The sequence below is a fragment of the Rhea americana genome, unplaced genomic scaffold (assembly GCF_003343005.1).
Source record: "Rhea americana isolate MKP2758 unplaced genomic scaffold, rheAme1 scaffold_55, whole genome shotgun sequence".
Lineage (NCBI taxonomy): Eukaryota > Metazoa > Chordata > Aves > Rheiformes > Rheidae > Rhea > Rhea americana.
The window spans coordinates 3,450,217-3,474,647 of NW_028186701.1; the positions used below are offsets into that span (position 1 = coordinate 3,450,217).

General features: G+C 35.5%; 1 protein-coding gene across 1 annotated transcript in view; it reads left to right on the forward strand.

Annotated features, from left to right (window-relative positions):
* Positions 1-23,458, forward strand: part of MAP3K7 (mitogen-activated protein kinase kinase kinase 7) — a 42,672-nt gene extending 19,214 nt beyond the window's left edge. The window contains exons 14-18 of the mRNA XM_085318701.1: positions 6,965-7,029; positions 14,656-14,764; positions 17,526-17,587; positions 18,104-18,219; positions 20,425-23,458. Of these exons, the coding sequence (XP_085174827.1) occupies positions 6,965-7,029; positions 14,656-14,764; positions 17,526-17,587; positions 18,104-18,219; positions 20,425-20,605 (533 nt within the window). The 3' untranslated portion in view covers positions 20,606-23,458. The remainder of the gene's footprint in view (positions 1-6,964; positions 7,030-14,655; positions 14,765-17,525; positions 17,588-18,103; positions 18,220-20,424) is intronic.
* Positions 23,459-24,431: the final 973 nt, after the last annotated feature.

Here is a 24,431-nt window from a genome sequence, read left to right on the forward strand (position 1 = left end):
TTATTACAAAACCTCATATTTAGTAAAAATGGACTGAAACTGAAAAATCATGCAGTATTTTATCACAAAAGCTCATATTTAGTAAAAATGGACTGAAACTGAAAAATTCTTGCCTAGATAATTGTCTTGCCCTGATCTTTGTAGGTTTTGAGCAACCATTTTTGATCTAATCAAATATTCTAGAAGAACAAAAGACTTAATTACATTCTATACAGTACTTCAAATCCATATTATACTTGAGATTAAACAAGATTGGAGCTTAATCTGTGTAATTTTTATATTCAGTTACAATCTTCTAGAGCTCAATGGGTTTGCATGAAGTATTCCCATTGTGTTTAATGCAAACTAAAATTATTAGAACAGGCTTCTGACAGGAAGAAAATCAGGATAATCAGCACCATAGCCGGTAATTTCAATTGGAAGTCTAATGAATAATTCTCATCTATCCTAAGTCTAAATTTAATTAGAAATATATCTTTTCCTTTCCCATTACTTTTTTGCAATCAAAATGGATTTATCTCTTTCATTCCATACTTCTCAAAGCCTAAAAATAAGTACAATCAATCCCAAACTGTGATAGGTGCACCATTAGTGGTATGCAAGTCACTTCAAAACAATTTGTCAGAGTCAGGAGCTGCCAGTAATAGTATCTGTTGCTAATCAGGAGATCCATTAAAAACTGTGGACCGATACTCTAAATATGTGTCATCTGATGAAGCTTCTATGTAAATCTTGATCATATGTGAATCTTAGTAAATTTCTTTGTATAATATTCCCCAAAGATAAAAATATTGGATATTACAACTGCAACAGTTTGGTTTGTATTTCCAAGTTGAATGCAAAAGATACAGCACTGCACAAGATTTTTTTTCAAATATCTTTATTGAAGATTATGTATAGAAACATAGAATGTCAAAAAGTAGCTGGCAAAAAGTAGCTACCAAGGAAATACAGCACTATCAGTGAAAACAAAACCTCTTTTGCTTTGAGACTAACCAAGCAGCAAGAAATTATGCCAGTATAGCTTTCTACTGTATTTTCAAACAGTCCTGGCTTCCTGTGACATAGGAAATCCTGAGGGAGCAAGGAAAGAGAAAGTGAAGCCACATACTAAGGAGATCTTTCAAGCTTGGCCTTGTCAATAAGCAATGGGAGCATGGCAAATATGCCCTAGAGGTTATTTGGGCACCTGTTACTCTATTTGTCTGCCTATAACAGTACACGAGATTTTTAAAGAAGAAAAATTAAAYGTAAAAAGGTCAGTGAAATCTAATGCCACGCAGTTTTCTCAAAATAGATTGTGCTAGACATGTCTGATACCTTTTTTTTTTTTGAGGTCTGTCTCTCTTAGGCAAAGGGACTCAATTAGATACCCTTCATCTGGACAGTTTTAATTATTAATTGAACTTGACTAAAATAAGCATTCTAAGAATAAGAAATAAGAATTTGGGGTAGATAAACAAGAAATATCGACCAGTAGAATTAGAAGAGTGTGTAGGACTGGAGCAAGCATATGAATGAATTTTCTCAAAGGTTACTCTTAAGGAATTTAAGCCTTAAATGAGTGCCAAGGAAATTTGCTGTTAATGCTTTATCAGGAGTCGCTATTCATAAAGAAGAGGGTTGGAGTGTTACATAGGATAAACTGTGTTGTGACTAAAAAACAATATAAGTAAGGTAAAATTCAYGGTCATACACTGAAAGACTAGTAGCAACAGTCCCTTTAAGATGAGAGCTTGTTAGTGGAAATGATTGCAAAGGACCATAGTATATGCATGCAAATGAAACCAAGCTGGAATAAGTCACTCATGTGATGTCATTGTAAAATCAAGTATATGAAATCTTAGGATTCATTTCCAAAGGTCTCTTTCTGGGAGAGAGATGATGATAATAATGCTATTGAATAAGTCCTTGGCTGTCTGATCTGGAATATAATACRCTATTCTGGTCAGCCATATGAAAGAAACGTAATTGCAGTCTGAAATAATAGCAAGAAGAGCTACTGGCATGGTATGGAGAATAGGAAGAAGATACTAAAAAAGCATGGCTTTTTTTAAGCTCACAAAATGAAAGCTGAGAAATTAATAATTATTTTCTATAAATGAATCTGCAGGTAAGGACTACTAAGCTACTTAAGCTAAAAAAACAGTATTGGCACAAAGTAAAAAAAAAAAAAAAAGATATAAATTGTCTGCAAATACGTCTGGGCTGTATATTAAAGGATTTCTAGCTGTCAGAACAGCTTTCTAGTACAAATCGCAGGGCCAGAAAAAAAGAACATTTCCTATACTTAAAGTATAATCACTTAATCATTATGTGAAAGGGATGTGATTATCTGCATGGCAAAGTAACTATATCTATGTATCTGTATACTTTAAGCAGTGTTTCTCAAAAGCTTCTTGCTCTTAACACAATTTAATGTACCTATTTCTCACCTCATTCTTTCCACTACTGTTTTAGAACACAGCCTTCAATACTGGCCTCTTAGCACACTTTCCCCTTTATAATTACACTTCCCACATCCCCAGACCGAAACCCAGACTAGCTCCCACCCCGTTCCCCGCTTCTCTGCCACATACCCGGCTCCTTGGCACTTYGCTCCACGCGTCGCTGTCGCGGCCCCCGGAGCCCCGCGAGCGCGGACGCTCACCGCCACCGCTGCTGCGTGCGGTTCTGCAGAGCACATGGCAAAGCAGCTGCTTCCGTGAGGACGCAGGGCAGCACGCAGGCATGTTCCCATGAGTCAGCTGCTTTGGGGTAGGGCTATTTTCGAAGTATGAGTGCTCCATCTGCTATCATTGTTTTCTGTAGTATGTTTCCCTGGCTGCTTTTCGTCCATGAACCGATTATGCTACTTTAGGTCGTAAAGAGTAAATTTTGATCAGCTCAAGGTAATGTTTGCAGAAGTAGAATTTTTCAATATATTTCCTGTTCTTTCTAAATAATTCTTTTAAAATAAGTGAGTTGAACTTTTTTCATTTATGATACTATGTTTTGAGACTTAGTATACAAAAATTATGAACTAAAAAATGGATCAGCTAATTGCCTTTTAGTCTAACAGTTTGGTAGATGACCTTTCAGTGGTTGTAATGTGCAACCAGATAGCCAAGTGTAGTATCCCTTTATAGCATAGATAATGCACACCAACATTTGATTTTATATATAAATACATGTAAAAAAAATAAAAGCTAAGAACCACCAAAGGTTTAAATAGCCACATGTTTAAAGAAGAAAATGTAAATAYAGTTTGTAAGATGATGAAGACAGATGTGCAAAACACTTTTTGGATGCAAACAAGTCAAGCAACATCTAGCAAGAGTACCTGAAAGTACAGTATTTTTCTTCATTGGGAGCATTAGACACCTCATGCATACAGTATGTATGTATTTATCTCTGTAATCTTGTCATCCAAAACTTTGTACCACACATAGTTGTAAGATTTTTATAGCATTAATGCTGCATAAATGATTGGTTGAGATAGCTCTATTTTGCTGAGTATGTTCAGGAAATGAATAGGAATCATAGATGCTTCAGTCTGTAATTTTTTTATAAACTTTTAAAACAAATACAAGCCATAAATCTCACCTTTGTCTCTCCAGATCACTTCATTCTTCTGCAGTTGAGATCAGTGTCTTCATTGACATTGAGAGAGGGGAGTGAGAGAAAGTCTGAATGAGAGGAGAGCTAAAAGAGGCAGAGAGAGTTTGTGCATTGGCTGAGGGGATGCAAACAATATGTTATTGTATTAATGAGAGGAGAACAAGCAGTATCTGTGTTTGTGAAAGCAGCTTGTTGGTTTTTGAGACCAGGAAGCATGTTTGTGATGTTTATGGGGAAAGATTAATGTGAGAATCTTGAAGCAGCTAGGAGGGAGTAAGGTCAGGGAAGACGAAGTGAAATGAGAGCAATTCAAGAAGGAAGAGAATATATTGTGAGAAAAGGAAGAAAGAGCTGGAGGACGAAAAAGGGAAAATGTAGAAAGGAAAAGTAAAATAGAACAAAGGAAATGAGTGGAAAAGAACATAAATCTTAGCAGTTCAAGTATTTTCTTACAGACACATTTAAAATTACCATTTACAAGTAATGCTTTACAGCATCAAACTCATAAGACCCTAATGACTGCCTTATGTCTCTTTTCAACTCCTAGATATTTCAACAAGTGATACTTTCCTTGGAGTCTCCTTTTGTCTTTTCTCCTCTCCTCCTATCTGTCCTTAGCTTTTTTCTTCTGTTCCGCTTTCATTGTACTCTTACAGTTTATATATTCAGGTATCATTAAACAGAACATAGGTTGGACATTTCAGTAATTGTACTTCTTGCTCACAAGATAGGTACATAGAGAAAAGCTATAAGTATGACTCCGCAGATGCTCTAAATCTTTGGAACTTCTAGAACTGTGTTACAGTAAGCATTTGAACCATAATTGGCATATGATTTCATAGGATATATTTCTATTCCAGCATAACTTTTTTTTTAACTTCTGCCATAAGAATATTTTTTAGCTTGTTTTAGCCTTTTTTTTTTCTTTCTTTCTAGTAACTGGAAAAAAAATATGACTTCAGATGGTGATCAGGCATTTAGAACCCTTTAATAAAGGTGTCATTTCGAAACAAATGTGTAATTGGGTGCCTGTTGATTTGTAACGTTAAAATTCTATAAACTGTTGAAAACCTGACATCGTGCAACTGTATATTACATACTGTTACTGCAGGTTTTGGGGAGGGGCATTGTAAAAAAATGTTTTACAAAGAGGGCAAATTAAGTTGTAAATGGATGTAGAGATAAGAACAAGATCAAAACCATGCAAGGGAAAGCATAAAGAAGTAGGAGTAATAATTTCAAATAAAGATTTCATGTTGTATACTACATTTTTCATTTGAAATTAATCTTTAATCTGGAGCAATAAGTATTTGTTGATTTTTAGTCTGTTTCTGCTTTGTCTAAGCTCTTTGCCAGATGTCTGCAGTAGTTAACACTAATTCAAATGGCATTGCCTAGTAGAGCTTGCTCTTCGCTCATGCTACTAACTTGAAGATTTTTCAATTAAAGGTGTTCATTTATTACAACACAATAGTTTTTGGCCCTTCTTCTTCCCCCAAAGCATTTTCTTTTCTTTCTTGCACCCCACCCTGATTATTTTAACTTTTTGGCAACCGTGATCTAATACTTCAGCAACACATGTGCTGGGTTCTTTAAATTCACAAACGTTGCTAATCTGAAATGAGAATTTCAGATATTTTTGCAAGCTTATTTCAGCTGGGCTAATTTTAGAGTGGTGTTGTTGAATGAAATGTTCACATAATTGTTGTGTCAGTTACGAGTGGATCATCCGTTTCTTGAGTACTGAGATGATCTATGGCAGTCGAATGAATTATCTATAGTACATAATTATATTAAATATGATTTTGTTTATAAATGGTCAGGTAGCTATTTTAAAATGAATATATTCAAAAATTTTGACCTACCTTTGTCATTCATATGATCTCTAATACCTTTGTACAGAAGTATTAAATGCAATATAGTCATTGTTGCTTAGGTAAGTTTCTCTGAATTTCAGAAGCAAAACATTAAGGCCACAGAAAATCTGCAGTTCAAATTCACTTATAGGCAGAGCCAATCATATATTTCCAGTATAGAATGCTCAATTTTCTGATACACTTGTTTCCTGCAGTACTTTCTAGAGATTTTAGAATATCAAATGTCATGACAAGCTGATAAAATAGCACAGAATTTTGTATTGCTGCTTTGTGGTAATGTGTTCCTACATGCAATAGTAACTGATGTTTAGAGTTTTAAGTTATGATCCTTTAAAAAGGTATAGATTAATATTGGGTAAATAGTTTTATGTTTTTGTAGTAATTGCTGTGAATCAAAACATCTATCAAGAAAGGCTATGCAGTAATATTGAAATGATGCTGAAAAAAGAAATATCAAGTTAAAAAATTAGATGCCTGTTACAAGACATTGCTGAGTGAGTTGTGCTGATTGAGTACTTTGGGGGCTAGGGGCTGCAACTGCTGTAGTACGTGTTTCAAATGCTACCCACTAGTAGAGAAGTTACGTAATGCAGATCTAAGACCAAGAATTTTGAGCATTGTCAGCTGTTACTCAGGGCATTTTGGTGTTTCCTTTTGGACAGCTGATCTACTCTCAAGAGACAATATAAACAATCGCAGCAATAAAAATCAAAGTGCTTAGAGAGATTCTGTTGCATAATCTACTTTATTTTTAAGGAGACTTGGTTTCCTGGAAATGCCTTTGAGTGTCAGTGTTACAATTTAAGCTCTTTCTCTATAGCTGTCACTAGTGGGTAATTGCTAACAGGTGGAAGGAGAAGAGGAAAAGATTACAGCATTGTGCTCCATAGGTTGATAAGCAAGATGCAATTYAGCTGAACAGTCTCCTTTTCACACTTGTTAGAGCATGGGAATAGGACGTAGGTTAGGACATATTTTTGTTTGTATGAAGAAGACGAAGAGCTTTCACTTTGACCAGAAGAAAGCGCTTTCACCTCTTAATTTTAGTGAGAGGAGCCTAACACAGGCAAAAGTCCTTGCTATGTTTCTTAAGCATACCAAAGAGTAACAGGTTAGAGCTGGCAGTGTGTTATCTTAGCAGTCTAGCTTTTAGAAATCCCCATAACGTAACGCACTTGAAATAGATGTCGTCATCAGCTCCTGCCCCGAGTACTAAGCCCAGTCAAATACATGTGACAGAAGATGGTGGAGTAGAGTGCAGAAGCTATTCAAGTGGTAGGAGTGGTTATTGTATTAGGGTATACTTTTTGTTGACAGGCCAGCATGTTTTGAGTTAAAATTCTGCAGCTGTCTCTCTCTCCCCCTCTCTCACTTTCTCTCTTGTGGATTTGTACAAATTCCAAGCTCCTCTGCTACAGTCGCACCCTTCTTATTTTGCTCTGAATAGATTTCACTGATTTGTTTTGGTTTTGTTTCTTCCCCAGCAGGAAACGGACAGCAGAGGCGCAGATCCATTCAGGATCTCAGTGTTGCTGGAACAGAATCCAGTCAGGTAAAAGCTTTGTTTTCTTTATCTTTCGGTAAAGCCCGTAGTGAGTCTGTACAAGAAACTGCTCTGTGACTCTTCACCTTCTGTGCTTAGGTAGAAACGGTGCGGATGACCTGGCATCTTTTAGCTTGACAGAATGGAGCGTCATTTGTATGGTATTTAAATTAGAATCCATGGGGTAGTCTATGAATAAGATTCTAGATGAGAAGTGTTACTTTTGTAGCTTACACACAGCATATTTCCCTTTTATATACCAATATTTTGTATGTAGCCACTCCATATGGCTTAAGGCAGATGTCATACAGGAAAGGCATTTCATTTCTCGGTATGTAAAAAACAATCGTAGTTACTGCTTATGATTGTCTGAAGCACTTATGCGTAGATCATATTCACTTTAGCATGAAAATAAAAACTATATGCATTAACAATAAATTTATAATATTGATAACTGAATCCTGAAAAGTGACTTCTAGTAATGTCACTCCAGTTACTTCAAAAAGGTGTACAGGAGGGTGCTGTCATTCAGTACATAAAATCGCTATCTCAGTAAGATAATTTAAAATAACATAGCTTTGTATCTGGTATCTTAAGTGCCATGGTAACAGACATAGTGGTGTACTGTGTAAAAATTTAAATAAACTGCAAACTCTTAAATGCAAAAAGTACAACTAACATTTCATTTGATTGTATTTATTTTACGATTTAATCGCTGCCTTCTCTGTTTTAGTAGCACATAGAGGATATTTAGTCATTAGTGTGAATTAACAATTTTGAGATCCCTGATATTATTTGGATGTGGAAAAAAGCTTAGCGTATTCATCAGGTTAGTCTGGTTTCCATATTAAACATCCTACTGTAATAAACTAAAATAGGTGGTAATTTTAGGGGTGTGTAGTTATCAGGGAGATTAACATTTGATCCTTCTTTAATTTCATGGAGCATGGTAGCCACAGAAACTTCATCAAACTCCAGATATTATTAGTCCAGCTTACTATGTTCATCTATCAGAAAATAATAGAATGATTCTTAAATACAATATAATACCATTAAAGAAGGCAGATTTTAGAAAGAAATGAGTCTGCAAAATTTAGTAAAGAACTAGATTAGCCTGCCAATTCAGTTAATTTTTTTTTCCACGTCTTGCCTAATTTTTGTTCTGCAGTTAAGAGACAGCCTATCAGTTATTTCAAATTCCACTGTTTGCTGTGTAAATATATTTAAGTGTAGTTTTTTAAAGATATTTTCAGTTCTATTCATTTTCATGAATGATCAATATTTGAACCCATTATATAATTTCAGCATTTACTTCAAATATTAATAACTCTTAAAGAACCTTTCTTTGAAAGTTGCTCTGTTACTTGTATATATAGATGTTCTTGTCACCAGCAGGATACAGAAAAATTCTGTTTAACTCACCAGTTTCTGACAAGGCTCTATAGAAGTACAAGCATCGCATTTTACTTTCCTGCTTGTGATATCCTACGTATTGGAAAACTAATTGAAAGAATTACAGTAACCTTCTTTAGCCTTATGCTGTTTTGGTAACACTATAATAAAATCTGGGAAACAACATATTTTAACAGGCATGAAAAATGCTCTTTGGAGAACATTTCATGCACTACTCATATAAATAAATAATGAATTTTCACACTTTGCTCTGTGGTGTAAGAAGAGATAGAAAAGGGCTGAAATATTTTAAAAAATAAGAAAACAATTTGCAAAAAGCAAGCACAATGTATTACATCAAAAACCTAGATTCTAAGGTTCAGGATTCCCTTTTATAAGTTTATGTAGTTCTGGATGTCCTTCCTCTGAACTTTCATTAGAAATCTTCAGTTGCTATCCATGTACTCAATCTGTGAGGCAAAGCAGAAAAATGTAATCTACAACTAGCTTAGCTCTGGTCAGTTTATCACGTCTCCCCATATGTACCATACCGTATATAGGTTTTCCTTTCAAATGTGAAAATCCCCTACCCCCTCCTTCTCTTCATGGCAAACATCCTTCTTTTCTACGTTCCAGTCTCTTACACCCACTCTTCCACATAGCATTTTTCACTGATCTGCCATAGTACTGTGTGCTTCCCTTCTGGTGCTTTGTCCTTTGAAGTCCTTATCCAGCTCAAAGTTTAATGATGCTGAGGGGGGGGGTTGATTTTTTTTTTTTTTTTTAAACACCATTTCACTGAAATGCTGATTATTAAAGCTGATAAGAAATATTTTTATTAAATGTGTTTTTCTGGAAATTGCCCATGTGTCAATATAAAATTATTCTTTTAAAACTGGAATTTTTTTTACTAGGAGAGATTTTTCCAGTTCAGATGGAATTTTTGTTTGGTTGTAGAGAAACACAGGACTTAATCAGTACAGCAATGATTGGGGTGCTTAGCTGTGAAAACATAGACCAAGACTCACATCTTCCTGCTTTAACATCTGACCCTCTTGTATATCATATGATTATTCATATCTGTATACAAGAGTTAGCATCTCCATTTGTGACATGCTGAATGTTATTTGTATAAGGTAAAATGGCTCCAAGAGAAGTTAGAGACATTCGGAAGAAGTAAGCTCATTTTTAGCAACCGTAAGTGGAGGGTAGCTAAAAACAAAGAACTGTATTTTATATATGGATTTCTTTGGTTGATTTGTGGCTACTATTTTAATTGTATTTTGAGACCTGAGGCATTTTCTGTTTTCCGTTATTCTTACTGAAGTTATCAACAGACAGTGACAGTGCTTTACAGGTGATTGTACTAATCAGCTTTTACATCAAGAGGTTAGATAGAAAAATGTACTAAACCAGCTAGTTTTCAACCATCAGATCAGCCTTCCTAGAGAAGCTCAGTGTTGAAAACATGCATATGTGTTAAGTCCATTTATTTACAGATTTCTGTAATGCTTAGTGACCTTGGACTGAACCTTCCTCTGAGTGACCTGAGCAACACTCTTTACAGTCAAATACTATGTTTCTGTCTGTTACCATCCATATAACGTGATGCTTATTTTTCCATGTAAAACTTCTGAATCACTGAATGTGATTCACCTACCTCCTCATTTGCCAGTACGCGTGTTTTAAAAGCTCACAGACTTGTCCTATATTTCTCTGGTTACACTACTTCTCTTGCCTAAATACACTCTTAACAAAAATTAAATGTTGAGGCTCCAAACTGCAGCCATAGAAAGTGTTCAGTGACTTTATGAACACAGCAAACCTCGATAGAATCATCTTCCCAGAATTTGTTATTTCATACAAATAGACTGAGAAACATACTTGACGTAATCCTGCAAGAGTTACAGATTGTGATCAGATGATTACTAAGATACTGATATTCTTGCTTACGTATTTTTGGGGGGCTTTTTTGGTATGTCATCCTCCACAGGGCTATCTTAATATCAAACCATCTCTTAAAGGGATGATATTCTTGTAACAACTGCTGCTAGACTTTGTTTTTTCCACCTCAAACTGTAAGAATTATAGTATAAAGAAAATCATGCACTGAACAGCTGAGAAACAAGGTCTGTATGTACATGCCCACATGCATGCAAATTAAGTGAGATAATTTGTGGAATCTGATATTATATAGATGAATCACTCTATCAGTGAGATTATGCARTTGGTCACAGATGCAGGGTTGTTTTTTCTGTCCTTTCATAAGAAGATAAAATCCACAGAAGATGAGAAGGCAGGGCCAGTAGCAGTGGGGTTTGGGTGTGAGGGGTTTGTTTTGTTTTTTTAATTTGGTTACCCATTTAAATTAAACTTAATTAAATTTAATTAAATTTAAATTATGGAAAAATAGTACTTTTCTTAGACAGAGGGGGAGTTATTTTCAGAGCAAGGCAGATTCTCTAGACTGTGTGTCTTTGAGAGATGGAAGCTAAGAAGCTGATAACGTAGCATGGGTTTGATGACTTGGCAAAAATGATCAGAGAGTACCCTGACACAGGAAATGAAGCAAAAGGGTTTTATCGGTAATTTCTGAGACAGTGGGAAGGAGCTGACAGAAGACTTCATGCTCCCATAAGCAAAGCCTTGTGTAGAAGGGGAAGGGAGGTAGGAAATCCAGACGTTCCTAAGAGGACTCTGTCTTAAGCCTAGGCATTCAGACAGGGTGAGAAAATGGAGAAAGGGAAGTGTGTTTATTTTGCTTAGCCCATTCTCTCATCTCTCAAAACCTTTTTCTGTTAGCTACACTGGAGGTTAAGTTGAGTTTTATAATCTTTGTAAAACCTATGTTTCAACTCTTACTGGAAGCTGAAGAAATGAAGTGTTAACACACAGTGCTTGCCAGGTGATGGTTCTGTGAAGGGTCCATTGAGGGTATGGAGATATCTGGAGGAAGCAAGGATGAAAAGATATTCATAAAAGGATGAGAAAAAAAAATTGCTAAGGAATAGCCAGGGCTTAGCTGTCAGAAGAAGTGGCTGCAGCCTGTTGGGACTTCAGGAGTCCTAAAGCATCTGGCTCAACGTACAAGCTCAAACATGATAACCAAGCAACTGGTTTGTTTGGGGAATTCCCTTGGGTGTTGTGATGTTATGTAAATGTGCTTCACAARTGAATCCTTTATTCTAACTCTCGTAGTTTCATCTAAATAATATTATCAAGGAAATGGTCTTATTCTGTGGATGGATCAAAATGATCTAGGTCAGCAAACAATCTACTATAGAATGTTTTTGCTCAGTTACTTCAACTAGAGTACTTTTCCACTTTACTATCAACTGTAGATATTCAACTAATATTTTTTTCCTTAAAGGAAACAGCCAGTTTCTGTAACTGCACACTGTTAAATATGCTTAGTCAATCTTACGATCTTTCAAGTCACTTAAGTGTGTTTGTCATTCAGATCTGATCATGCTGGCAGTAAACAATTAATATATCTCCCTAATATCAGCAGAGACTTCAACATGAAAGCTTCTTCAAAATAAGTAATGTAGTTATCCTGACAGTTAATATCATCCCATCTGGAAATTTCTATGGAATACTGATAGTATATTGCCCTGTTTCTGACCTGTAAAAATAAAACATTAGATGGTTAATAAAAATGAAATTACTTCTCTTGATACCACTTGCCATGGCTGTCAAAGAGTTAATGGATACATTAGTTGTCCTAATTTGGAAATTCCTTTGTTCTTATGGAGTTTCTTTTTATTTACTCTGTACTTATGAATACATATATTTCCCTTGACAGCATAAAATGCATTCACATATATGAGCTTCCTCAACAACTGAAGACTGAAATCATTTGGGAATATTAAATAGTATAATCACAGAATGGTTGAGGCTGGAAGGGACCTCTGGAGATCATCTAGTCCAGCTCCCCTGCTCAAGCAGGATCATCTAGAGCACATTGCACAGGATTGCATCCAGGCATTTTGAATATCTCCAGAGAAGGAGACTCCACAACCTCTCTGGGCAACCTGTGCCAGTGCTCTGTCACTCTCACAGGGAAGAAGTTCTTCTTCATATTCATGTGGAACTTCCTGTGTGTCAGTTTGTGCCTGTTGCCTCTTGTCTTGTTGCATGAAACCACTGAAAAGAGTCCAGCCTCATCCTCTTGACACCTTCCCTTCAGATACTTAAAGACATTTGTAAGGTTCCACCCCCCGCCCCAGTCTTCTCTTCTCCAGGCTAAACAGGCCCAGCTCTCACAGCCGTTCCTCATAGGGCAGATGCCCCACTCCCCTAATCATCTTTGTAGCCCTACGCTGCACTCTCTCCAGTTGCTCTGTGTCTCTCTTGTAGTGGGGAGCCCAGCACTGGAAACAGGACTCGAGATGAGGCCTCACCAGGGCTGAGTAGAGGGGTGGGATCACCTCCCTCGACCTGCTGGTAATGCTCTTCCCAATGCACCCCAGGAGACCATTGGCTTTCTTGGCCGCAGGGGCACATTGATGGCTCATGGCCAACTTGTCACCCACCTGGACTCCCAGGTCCTTCTCTGCAGAGCTGCTTTTCAGCAGGTCAGCCCCCAGCCTGTACTGGTGCCTAGGGTTATTTTTCCCTAGGTGCAGGACTCTGCACTTGCCCTTGTTGAACCTCAGGAGGTTCCTYTCTGCCCAGCTCTCCAGCMTGTCCAGGCCTCTGAATGGCAGCACAGCCCTCAGGTGTGTCAGCCACTCCTCCCAGCTTGCGATCAGCAGCAAACTTGATGAGGAGTCACTCTGTCCCTTCGTCCATAAGTAAATATATAAGTAAATTCTATTTATTAACATAATTTCTCTGTTACAATTAAGGTGTTCCACTTCAGTACAAATAATTCTTATGTTTGCAAGCGTTTTGTCATTGCATAAGTAAGCAAGACTAAAATGTTCAGCATTGGCACAGGAATAGTGTTAACTGCTGCAAAATAAGGTTTGCTTTTTAAACAGTTTTTAAAGCTCTGAAAAGGTAGTAATTGAGCCATGTTTCTGACTTCCCTGATTTACCCTCTAGATTTAAATTATTGTTCTTATATAGATGTTTCATTTTAGAAAGTATGGTCATTTATCATTATAGGTCTTGTGTGTAGTAATTGTGTCTTCCAAGCTCTTAAACTGAAGCAATTACAAGAGAAATGTGTTCTAATGTCATTGAAATAATGGATGTTTTGGTGTGTAAAGTCTTGTAGCTGTTTGGATTGTTACTTGACTGACTGAAGTCTTTACTTCTAAAAATCAAAGTTAAGATATTTGGAAATTAGACCCATAAAGAAAGCCTGTTTCCAGGTAATGTACAYTTGAGTACTTCACTTAAAAAATAATAATAATCCATTTTTTTTGGTAAACACACTGTACTCAAAATAATTATGTTTTAACAGCATCTTTTCTCTTGACTAGTTTTTTCTTGCAAGATTTGAGGGGCAAGATCCATAGTCAAAGTCTTAATTTTATATCAGTCAGAGGATATATAGAATATAAGAATGTTGTGAATAAGGATTTTGAAAAGGAAACCAGGTAGAATAACAAAGTCTTGTATTAGGTTGGATGTTAAAAAAGTTCCTACAGAATTTTGTTTTCGTTTCCAATTTAAGGGGGAATTTTTCTTCATTTTCTAATTTCCTTTCTTTAATTCATTGTTCCTTTTTGGTTAAAAACTTTCTCATGTTTTCTGAAGATGACTCATACAACCTGCAAGTCAACACGGGAATCATAACAAAACTTGTAGATTTAATACATAGCAGTCTAGTACAGAATTACAAAACTGCACTGCCTTCAGTTGAATGCAGTACCATTTATTGATTGGTATTGCAAATGAACTTTATTGCTTCCTTATTTACAGAACTCTTTCCTGAACAGTTGTGAAAATTATTAGATGTTATGTCATGGTTCAACATTGCTTTTCCTTACGCAGAATAGAAAAATCATATTTCTTTCTTTTTATGTGGTAAAAATTGAGTAGAAATGAGGGTAAAATAATCCCTGTAATACATGTAAAGTTAATCAAGCTATTTGAAATGCTTTCATGGTAAAAGACTTTTAGATCTTTTACTCCTCTTTTCACCCCTCCCCCACCACATTGCAGGGAGCGTAGGACCAGGTTTCTTTGTTTTAGTTTATCACTTTAGTGCTGTTATGTAAAATGAACACTTGGAACAATCTTCTTTTGACTTTCATTGTCATTTTAGTTTGTCATCTTATATTGTTTCAGGAGAGTAGAAACAGCAGTAGGTCATCTAGTCCTAGTGTGAGAATGATCACTACCTCGGGACCAACCTCTGAAAAACCAACTCGTAACCCATGGACACCTGATGATGCAGGTAATGCTTTGTTATTTCACTTTTACTGTTAGTTCACTTCTAGTCTGTAAAAAGTAAGAACTATTTCTTTCATTTTATTGTGTATGCAGACATTAATAAAAGTAAGCAGTGAAAGTGCTGGTCTGTTTTAATACTGCTTAAATTAAATTATAAAATTATTGTTTTGTTTTGCACACTGAATATAAAAATTTTTAATGTAGGTTATATTAAATTACGTAAACGTTTCAATATTTTGCCTATAACAAATTATTGTTCATATACAGTGATGCTACTATTTAGTGCAGATCTTTGAGCACCGGTTTTTGGCTACAGTGTGTTGTTGGGAGAGAGGGGAATAGACATCTTGCAGCATTTTAGTCTGGTGCGTTTGTATTGTGAGTGCACAGATAAAGCTTTCATTGCTCTGACTTCTGGAATGAAGTGCTAATTAGGTGAGTATGAGCTAGAATACATTAATTCTGTTTTTGTGTGTGTTGTAATTTTGCTTATGCAAAATACACGTGCACACAAATCATTGTTTTTAAATGAATGAATGTAAATAGTGTGTTTACAAAATTGTTGTAAATATAAATACTTTTACATTTGCATCACTTATGAAATATACTTAAGAGTGAATGTAATTTAATAGTTGAATTCAATTTTAAAAGTTGTAATGCACATTGTTATGAAAAGGATTGATACTGGACTGCATTAAAGCAATGGATCCCTACAAATTCCTTTTTTAGAATATAAATAAGAATTACACTTTGCTATGAAAGTGTGTATGTTAGTCTCTGATGCTTTGCAGTGCCTTAAATTCTGAAATCTTTTGCTGGTGATCTATTTAATCTTTGGGCTGATGAGACTGTCATTCTTTTCCTGTAAACCAACTGCAAAATGATATCTCCCTCATCAACTAATTTTGTCCCAGCATATATTTAAGCAAATATAAGGTGATCCAGTATGTAAGATACGTGCTTTTCTTTTTTTCCCCTGTTTCAGTGGGAAGAGGAGGACATCCTCTCATATTTTGCTTCCACACTTCCTTCTTTCTGTCCATTATCACTTTTCGTTATCACACACTCTGCCTTGTAACACATAATTCCCAAACCCCCTGTGTTCTGCCACAGCCCACCCTGGGTCGTTATTTGTGCAGCTTAGGTTCTGAGTTCCTTTAGGCAACGTGCACTCACAAGAATTGCTACCTCATGCAGAGGCAAGCTCTTACCCATGAGTTGAATCAAYAGTTCTTTGGGAACTGAGAGCTGCTGATACTGTGCCACTGCAAAGGCAGCGTGTCCCAAACTTTTGTCCTTAAATGCAACACAGAACTAGAGTAAAAGGTCCATCACTATGGCAAATTTCTTCTGCAAAAAAAGGCCTCACCTATACCCAGATAAATGCAGAACATGCCATGCATATATTTTTTTCAAATTAAGTTTATGCAGTCCATTAACAAAGGATTGTTTTTCACTTCTGAACAGAGAAATAATTTTGTAACAGGGAGGACACTAATAATTAATGAAGCCAAATGATAAAAGAAAGACAAGGTCAAATATGGACAATCACAGAAAAAGTTACAGTTCTGTGATACACACCTGAAACGCACAAGAATGTAACTCAAAATATTTGCATGTCTTGATGTATTTGAAACATTGCAGTAATTCCTTTTCTGTGGCAGTATGCCGTATATGGCAATTGTCTAATGTAGGGACTTTTATATTATTCTAATTTAAGACATTGTGGTGATTAAGTCTCTGGTTTTAGGGTTTTTTTTCTACCACCTTCCAGTTTCCTTACAAACATACACTTAACCACTGTTTCTCCATTCCCACCCTCTTATTTCTGTTTCCTTTTGAAGCTGCTCTTGGAGATAGCGTAGTCTTTGAGGGCAACACCTTAGTTTGTCTACCACGRCTACTGTGTGGCAGGTGCTTTTGGGGTATGGGTAAGCAGCCCCTTTTTTTTCCCCACCTACCCTCTTCCATATGATCCTCTGGTAGAAGTAATGCAGCTATGAAATCAGTAGTTTCTCGATGTATCTTTACTCCTGTGTTTCCTAGAGCTTAAGAGTAACCTTGTGCTCCCTAGATTGTGGGTTACTAAAAGATAAGATCTATAAGAATTCAGATACATGTTAAATCTGGAACGAAAGTACTAGAGAAACCCAATGGAACCGCAGTGTAAGAAGAGAGCAGCCGGGCCCAGGAGATGGATTGGTTACTGGGTTCCTTGCAACCCACAAAGTATCTCTACAGAGCAGAGAAGATGCATGTTGTGAGGAAGATATTTACAGTCCTCACAGGGAGTAGGTTTCAAAACTGTGCTGGGGTTTGTGCTTATTCTATTTTAGCAGAGCTGGTTTGCATAGCTTCTAATTTTAAAATCATTAGATGCACGGGCTGGCTGGCTGATCCTTCATAAACAAGAATGGAATGGCAATTTTTTTTTCTTTTCATAAACAGAGAACAAGATTGCAAACTGTACAGAAATAATATTTGTTCTTAAATCTGTGTGCTTTTACATGGCTTCTAGAAATTTAGAATGATAACATTAATCTTTATTTCCTCTTGGTGTGATAGATCATTTGAAGTTCTCATATAACATTATCAGAAAAACAAATGAAGTCATCTGCCTTGGGATTGGAACACTGATATTTCCATTTGCCTTTCCACATTCAGACTGTATATATTTTTGAAATGTTTCATTATTTTTTGTATCCTTTAAAAATCAAATTAACTCATTTTGAAGCTATATTAAAATTTTCTTGATATTGTTACAGAGACCAATGGGTCAGATAACTCCATCCCAATGGCGTATCTTACATTAGATCATCAGTTACAGGTAATAAATATAAGCTTCATTAAATACTTTTTTGCATTTCATTTTAATGCATGAGTTGTGAGCTGCAACATAGTGTCACATGTTTACCTGTGTTTATATCCTGTCTAATTTTTGACCAAAACTAAAAAGTATATATATTATGTAATTTGAGATTGGTTGACTCAGATTTGATCAAGCTATTAAAGCAAGCCATGAGAAATACGATCTATAAAACCAAATTAAATCTGAGTTTGACTATCAAAATAAGACATTGTTTGCTTGGGTGTTATTAGGTCAAACTTTTGTATTCACTTTATTTTTCCTTGTAACAGAGATTTAGATTAATAACAGCAGGTTTGGTGTTTGAATCAACTTTGACATCAGTGCTGTAAAGTTTTCCAGGGCATGGTTTAACACTTATTTTTAAATGCTTACTAATTTCTAAAAGTTGATACAAATATATTACAGACACATTCTAACACGCTTTATATTAGAATATCAGTTGATTGGTTTTTAAAATGTCTGATTTATTTTCAGCCTTTAGCACCATGCCCAAACTCCAAAGAATCTATGGCTGTGTTTGAACAGCACTGTAAAATGGCACAAGAGTATATGAAAGTTCAGACAGAAATTGCATTGCTTTTGCAGAGAAAGTAAGTGAAATGTTTTGAACCTTTTCTGTTCTTCTGTATGTTTACTTTACACTAAATTATTTATCTGAGAGCATTCTTTCTCAATATCTCAATGTTACTCATTCGGCAGTTGATCTTTATATCTGGCTTTTGTCGACTGGATGCAAAACAGTAATATCAATGTGTGTACTGTTTTTTCTACCACAGGTTTAGACTTTAATATTTAAAAGCTCTTACATACTTTCTTACCCCTGTGCACTAGAAATCATCTTTTTAATCTTAGTAGGACTGTAAACATGTATTTGATAAGCAAGTGCTTGCATGTATTGTTGGATAGGTGCCAAAGCTATTGCCAAGTCAGAAATTAAGTTTGCAGTACAATCTGTTGAGTTCTGCTTCCCTTCATTTTTGCTTCCCGATGTCAGGAAGTGGATCTGAGATATAATATGTACTCGCATGCTAGACAAAGGAACCAGCTTGTTGCTCGCCAGTGGTCTGAGGCACTGCAGGCAAGAGACTTAATGAGGAGTTCATCTTGGTGTTTGTGGAATAGCTAGTGAGAAAAATAGGTGTATCTGAATAGCTTGTACAATAGGAAGAGCAGACAAAATAGTTTAAAAAAAAAAGTTACTTCACAATCAGCCTCATCTGTTGACTTTCAGTTTAGCATTCTGAGAACAATTTTTTCCCCCAAATATTAGAATTCCTAGACTTCATTAGGAGATATTGAGGCTAGCTTGAAATTCGTAATTTTTTTTTTATTATTTCTGTTGTTCCTAAGGATCAGTAAGTTAAGGAAAAACAAGTTTATTTTTCAGAACTGTTACTTCTCTAATGTCATGCTTCTCCTTTTTCTTTCTTTCTAGAAAATCTGAGTGCACATTTCTTCCAAGTTGTTTTTGTTAATCAGAATGTAGTTGAGTTGCCCTTATGTATTAAACAAAAAGTAGTATTATCTGAAATAGTAACTAGGGTATTTAATGCTGTTTGAGATAGTTAATTATTGTATAAAGGTTGAACTAGTAAGTTTTCCTTAACTGTAATACAAACTATATGGCAACAGTTAATTAACATGATTAATTTTCTCCTCTACTATTTGATTGCTAAAACATTGTTGGCCTTCTTGTCACCTCATAAACAAATAGTAAAACAAACTGCATTCTATCTGCTACAGCAGTTTTGTAGGATAATTTTTAGTGAGTTTATCAGTGTGTTTGTTCCTCTAGAATAGTTACTGAAAATGTACTGAACACTTATTACATAAATTAACTGAAATGACCATTTTAGAAATAATCTGCCTCATTCTGCTTTTGACTGCTTTGAAAAGTATGGTTCTGAATACAAAACGGTATTTCAGTGAAATGTTACCAAAATCCCTGCCATGCTCTTTCCAGGAGTCAAACAGCTTCTACTGTAGCAGAACTTAAAAGCTTAGGCTGTGAGAGTACATACAGTACAGAATCATTTTACTGCCGTTTTGAACGTTTACATGATGAAATCATAACAGAATTTTTGAGAGCACTGCAAGTATGAAAGTGTTCTTTAAATTGTCTGTCTGTAAATACTTAATATGCTGGAAAAGAGCAATTTATGAAAAAACAAAACTCTAACATCATCACTTCATTGAAGTTCAAAGATACAAAAGTAGACAATTTGTTTCCCTAAAAACAGCTGCTAAAATARTACTGATCACTAATTGCATAAATCAGCTGAAAGTACAGTTGTAAAAATAATCTGCCTGATACTGCTTTCTACTGAATTTTAAGAATTTTTCAGTGAAACACTTTTCTACTTGGAGCTGAACTTAACAGAGTTATTGTAGTTCTGCCTTTTAAGTTGGAGCTTTAAGGTTTTAAATATACATATGGTTAAGCAAAAATAGAGTTAAGGATCCACACAGAAATTCATAAACATACTCAGGTGCTTTAATGTAACTTGTAGAATTGCATTTGCAAGCTATTATAAAAAGGATGATTTTAGAGATTGAGACTGTTTCGCAGCTATTTTAAAGCTTTTATGTGGATTTTCTTTGAAAGAGCACTTTTTTTCAGGTTACAGCAAAGAATAAGGAATTTTTTTGTGAACAAATTCTTTGCACAAAATAATACCAGCTATGAATTCAGACCAATAATCAAATAATGATTTAAGCATGTGAAATTGACTTTTTTTTTCTTTTTCTTTCTTTTTTTTTTTTTTTTTTTTTTTTTTTTTTAAAAAAAACTCTAGACAAGAACTAATAGCAGAACTGGACCAGGATGAAAAAGACCAGCAAAATACATCCCGTCTGGTACAAGAACATAAAAAGCTGTTAGATGAAAACAAAAGTCTCTCAACTTACTATCAGCAATGCAAAAAACAGTTAGAGGTCATCAGAAATCAACAACAGAAACGGCCAGGCACATCATGATTCCCTGGGACCTTTTGAATGAAAAATATGCACAGAAAAGACTGACTTTTTTTTATTCTCCCTTATTATGAAACTCATGAGTGTTAGCTTCTTGGTGTGGTCTGTATTTGTCTGCTACACTTAAAACATCGTTTAATTTTCCTTTTCCTATGGTGGACATTCAGTTCAACAGGTTAATCAAATAGGGTGAGAAAACAGTGACAGTGACTTGAATCAACAGCCCTCAACTTACAGCAAGTACAGTAAACCGTGGCTGTATGCATGCTCCTTGTGTGAAGGCTAGCCTAACAAGTGTTAAAATGGCTGCTAAATTGTAAGATCTTGTATTTAGTTTTTGGTGTTACCTCGATAAGAGCAAAACAAAAAAATTCCTGTTTAAGAATGGTTTTGTTCTAGTGTCTCATCTCAAACAGATGTACAATAGCAGTTATTTTCAGGATTTAAACATGCACCAAGCTGCAGAGATGGTTGGCTGACCAGAGTAATTCATGATGCATTAGTGAAGCCTTTTACCTGTAGATGTAGTGTATTTTTTTTTCCCAAATGCAAAATGGTAGTCAAACTGATGCCAGCATCCTTGGTTCAGTGCTTGATAGCCCTGCATTTTGACTAATGTTTCTTGTAATCTTGCATTCATAAAATATTTGAAGTAAAAGGCTGTATTTTCTTTACTTTCTTGGGGGGAATAGTATGTAGTTTCATCTGGTTACTGGGCAAAAGTTATGGAGGTGATTCACTGGGCAAAGTTAGTCTCTTGGTAAATGAGAGAAAGAATCAAAAAATGTGTGAAAGTGTGCTTTAAACCTTTACAGCTTTTGTCCTTTTAGCATCTTTGGAAGGAAGTTGAGAAAGGCAAGTTTTTATAAACTCATTGCCTTAATATCATTTATTGGATTTTTCTTACACCTTATTTGCTGAAAAATACTTAAAATAAATGTAAATAAGTTTGTTTTGGATAGAGAGAGAAGGGTGTGGGGAGATGCAGTTATTTTAAATAGCGAATTATGAAACGGACTTGAGTACGCAAATAGCGGAAGCTATTAAGAGAATGAGGGAAATGGCTTAGATCTCTGTCAGGAATATCAGTTATTCCACTCATTTGAACATAGTTCAAAGCAAGCCCATCACAGAATGCCTGCTGCCTTTGTGGCTGAAGAATTGTATTTAATGAACTGAGGCAGAATATGTAACGATTGGTATTGTTATTTACCATTATAACATGGGAGAAAATAACTACTTGTTTACATTGCAGGTTGATTATTTGGATTATGAATTAACTTTTAGCTGGTACAAAAATGAAGCACTTATAATGAGAAATTATTCCTTGCACAAGCTCTTGGCATACTCATTTGTGGGTTGAGTTTTAATAACACTCTTCTGCAAAAAGAAAATAGAAAATTGAAATTTAGCGACTGAGCCCTCAAAATAGGGATAATCAAAATTTTGATTTATGCTTATGTAAAATGAATGATTGTTCATAGGAGCCCATGAGCAGGACTTGGTAAAATATTAATGGTAAAAATCTCACAGTATTTTCTCTCCCCCTTCCTGCCTACYTGATAATAAACATAAATAGTATTGTGCTTATTTGTGAACAGCAAAGATGAAGGACAGTTTTCTGAACAGTGTCCTTCTGTCTGGAAAATAAATCTATGGTTGGCAAAATTTTGGAAGTGAAAAATCCTTCCCTCATTTTATTTAAATAAAGGAAGGGTTATCATTCCCAAAACCTTAGCAGATAATTTGATTAGTTGGCTGAAACTGATATTGGGATCAACTTAAGGGCACACATATTTATAGCAAAATGTAATTGGCAGAGAAAATAACTCTAGTATTAGGAATAGCACAAGTTATCCAAAGCATTGCTGTTTGAATACATCTGTCCCTCTACCAAAATGGACACAGTCAGTGTTCAGCAGCTTGCTTAGCATATGTATAAGTTTGAAGTAAAGCAGGGTAAATACTAATGCTTGACTTCAGACGCATGGTTGATAATTACATACACAAATTCATTTCCCAGGACAGTTTTTATGGTTTACCTTCTCATAAAACAGATATGCTTAATCAGTATTGTGTGTGAAAAGTCACTTAACGGTGAGTTTAAATAATAGAAGTGAATGCAACACTAACTTAATGGTACATAATACAAAAGTCATTTCTAACAGCCATTTACGACTTTTCAAAGTTTACATTAAAAAGGGTCTCAGATTGTAAAATAAGTACTTTACTGCCATACACTGTTGAACTCAGCCCCGTTCAATAGTTAGGTTGTATTTGCTCTTCTTATGATGTACAAAGGGGATTTGGTCTTTGACCTTTTGCTATCAAATCAAATTATCCCTTTCCTAATTCCACCAAAAATTAAATTATTTGCCTTGATATCTCAGTAAGGTGTTCTGTGTGGGGAAATTTGTATATCATAATAAGCTATAAAGGTAGAATATAGTAATTTGTGTTAAGCAGAATTTAGCAGCTTATCTTTCTAGTGACTTTTAACATTTTGATAAGGCTCTTGTTTTAAAGTTGTTTACAGATGTACTTTTATTTTTCTGTTAAACTGTTTCGGAGTATTCAGGAAATTTTTCATTTCCTCTTATGTCCAGTTAAAGCCATTGCTCTGATCATGGAGGTGAAACATCTAGTTTTGTCTGGGCACTGCCGCCTTAAAAAGGTAACAGGCTCTGCCTTTTGTTAAAGTATGTGCTGTGTAAGATAATATGTAATTGAAAGTATGCTTTTGTATACTGTGCAGTTCTACCAAAATTACTTTTTTTAGGCTCTGTTTTTTTCTGATGAGAAGTTGAAGATTGTAATTCAAAACTTGTACATAAAATGGGGAATGATTTCATATGATTCAGGAATGAGCAGTGTGGCTTTCTGCTACAAGGTTTTATTTCGTTCATCAGGAATCTAATTAATAAAAGCTGAGAGATTTCAACAAGCATGTAATGCTGCAGCACGGCAGCCACGGCATCCTGGCTTGGTGATGGAATCCCACGTTGGGTGGGGGCTCATCGTCATGCAGTTGTTCCCACCACTGAAAGAAAATTCTTCTCTTCTTAGCTCTTCCCTTCCTGTGTGCCTAAGTAGAGCACTGGGTGGATAGGCCTGGTCATAACTGGATATCAAGATATTTTAAAAATGCCACATATTTAGTATTGATGGTCTGTTAAAGAAATAAGTTATCTTCTTTCATTGTTCAGTGTGGACAAATTCCATTCTCTGTAACTTCTCTGTTTTATTCCTTATATATTCCACTGTTTGAGTGTTTCCATTGGCATACTGCTGGCAATTACAACCTGTTAATTATCTCCCTGCCTTTGAAGAACACAAGATTTACTTCAAATAGGTTCTGAGCTCCTTTGACCAGCTCCAGCACTTCAGGTGCCCTGCTCAAACTTCCAGGCAAATTTAAAAGAATAGGGGCAGAGAAAGGTGCAGCACACTTGACTCTTCAGAGCAGAAGTTACCCCATACTGAACTGATTGAAGAGGAGAATCTTATGAAAGTAAGCGTATGTGTATATATGACCACAATGTAATATATTTATTTGTATAGGTATAGACAAATACCTATATAAAATCAGAGTTCACAAAAATTTATTTCCAAAATCAGCTGAGCTGAGGCAAGTTGGCTTTCTGAAGTTAGCTTTATTTACTCTACATATGTCACTAGATGAAGTAGTAGCTAAATACTGTGAGGATGAAGTTCCAGAAAGAAAGGTAAATAAGGATGTGCATTTGCAAGAGTGCATTGATTATTTCCCATGAGTGGTTAACCTTTTTCAGCTTCTTACAGAGACCATTTAGATTTCCCACTGTGCTTT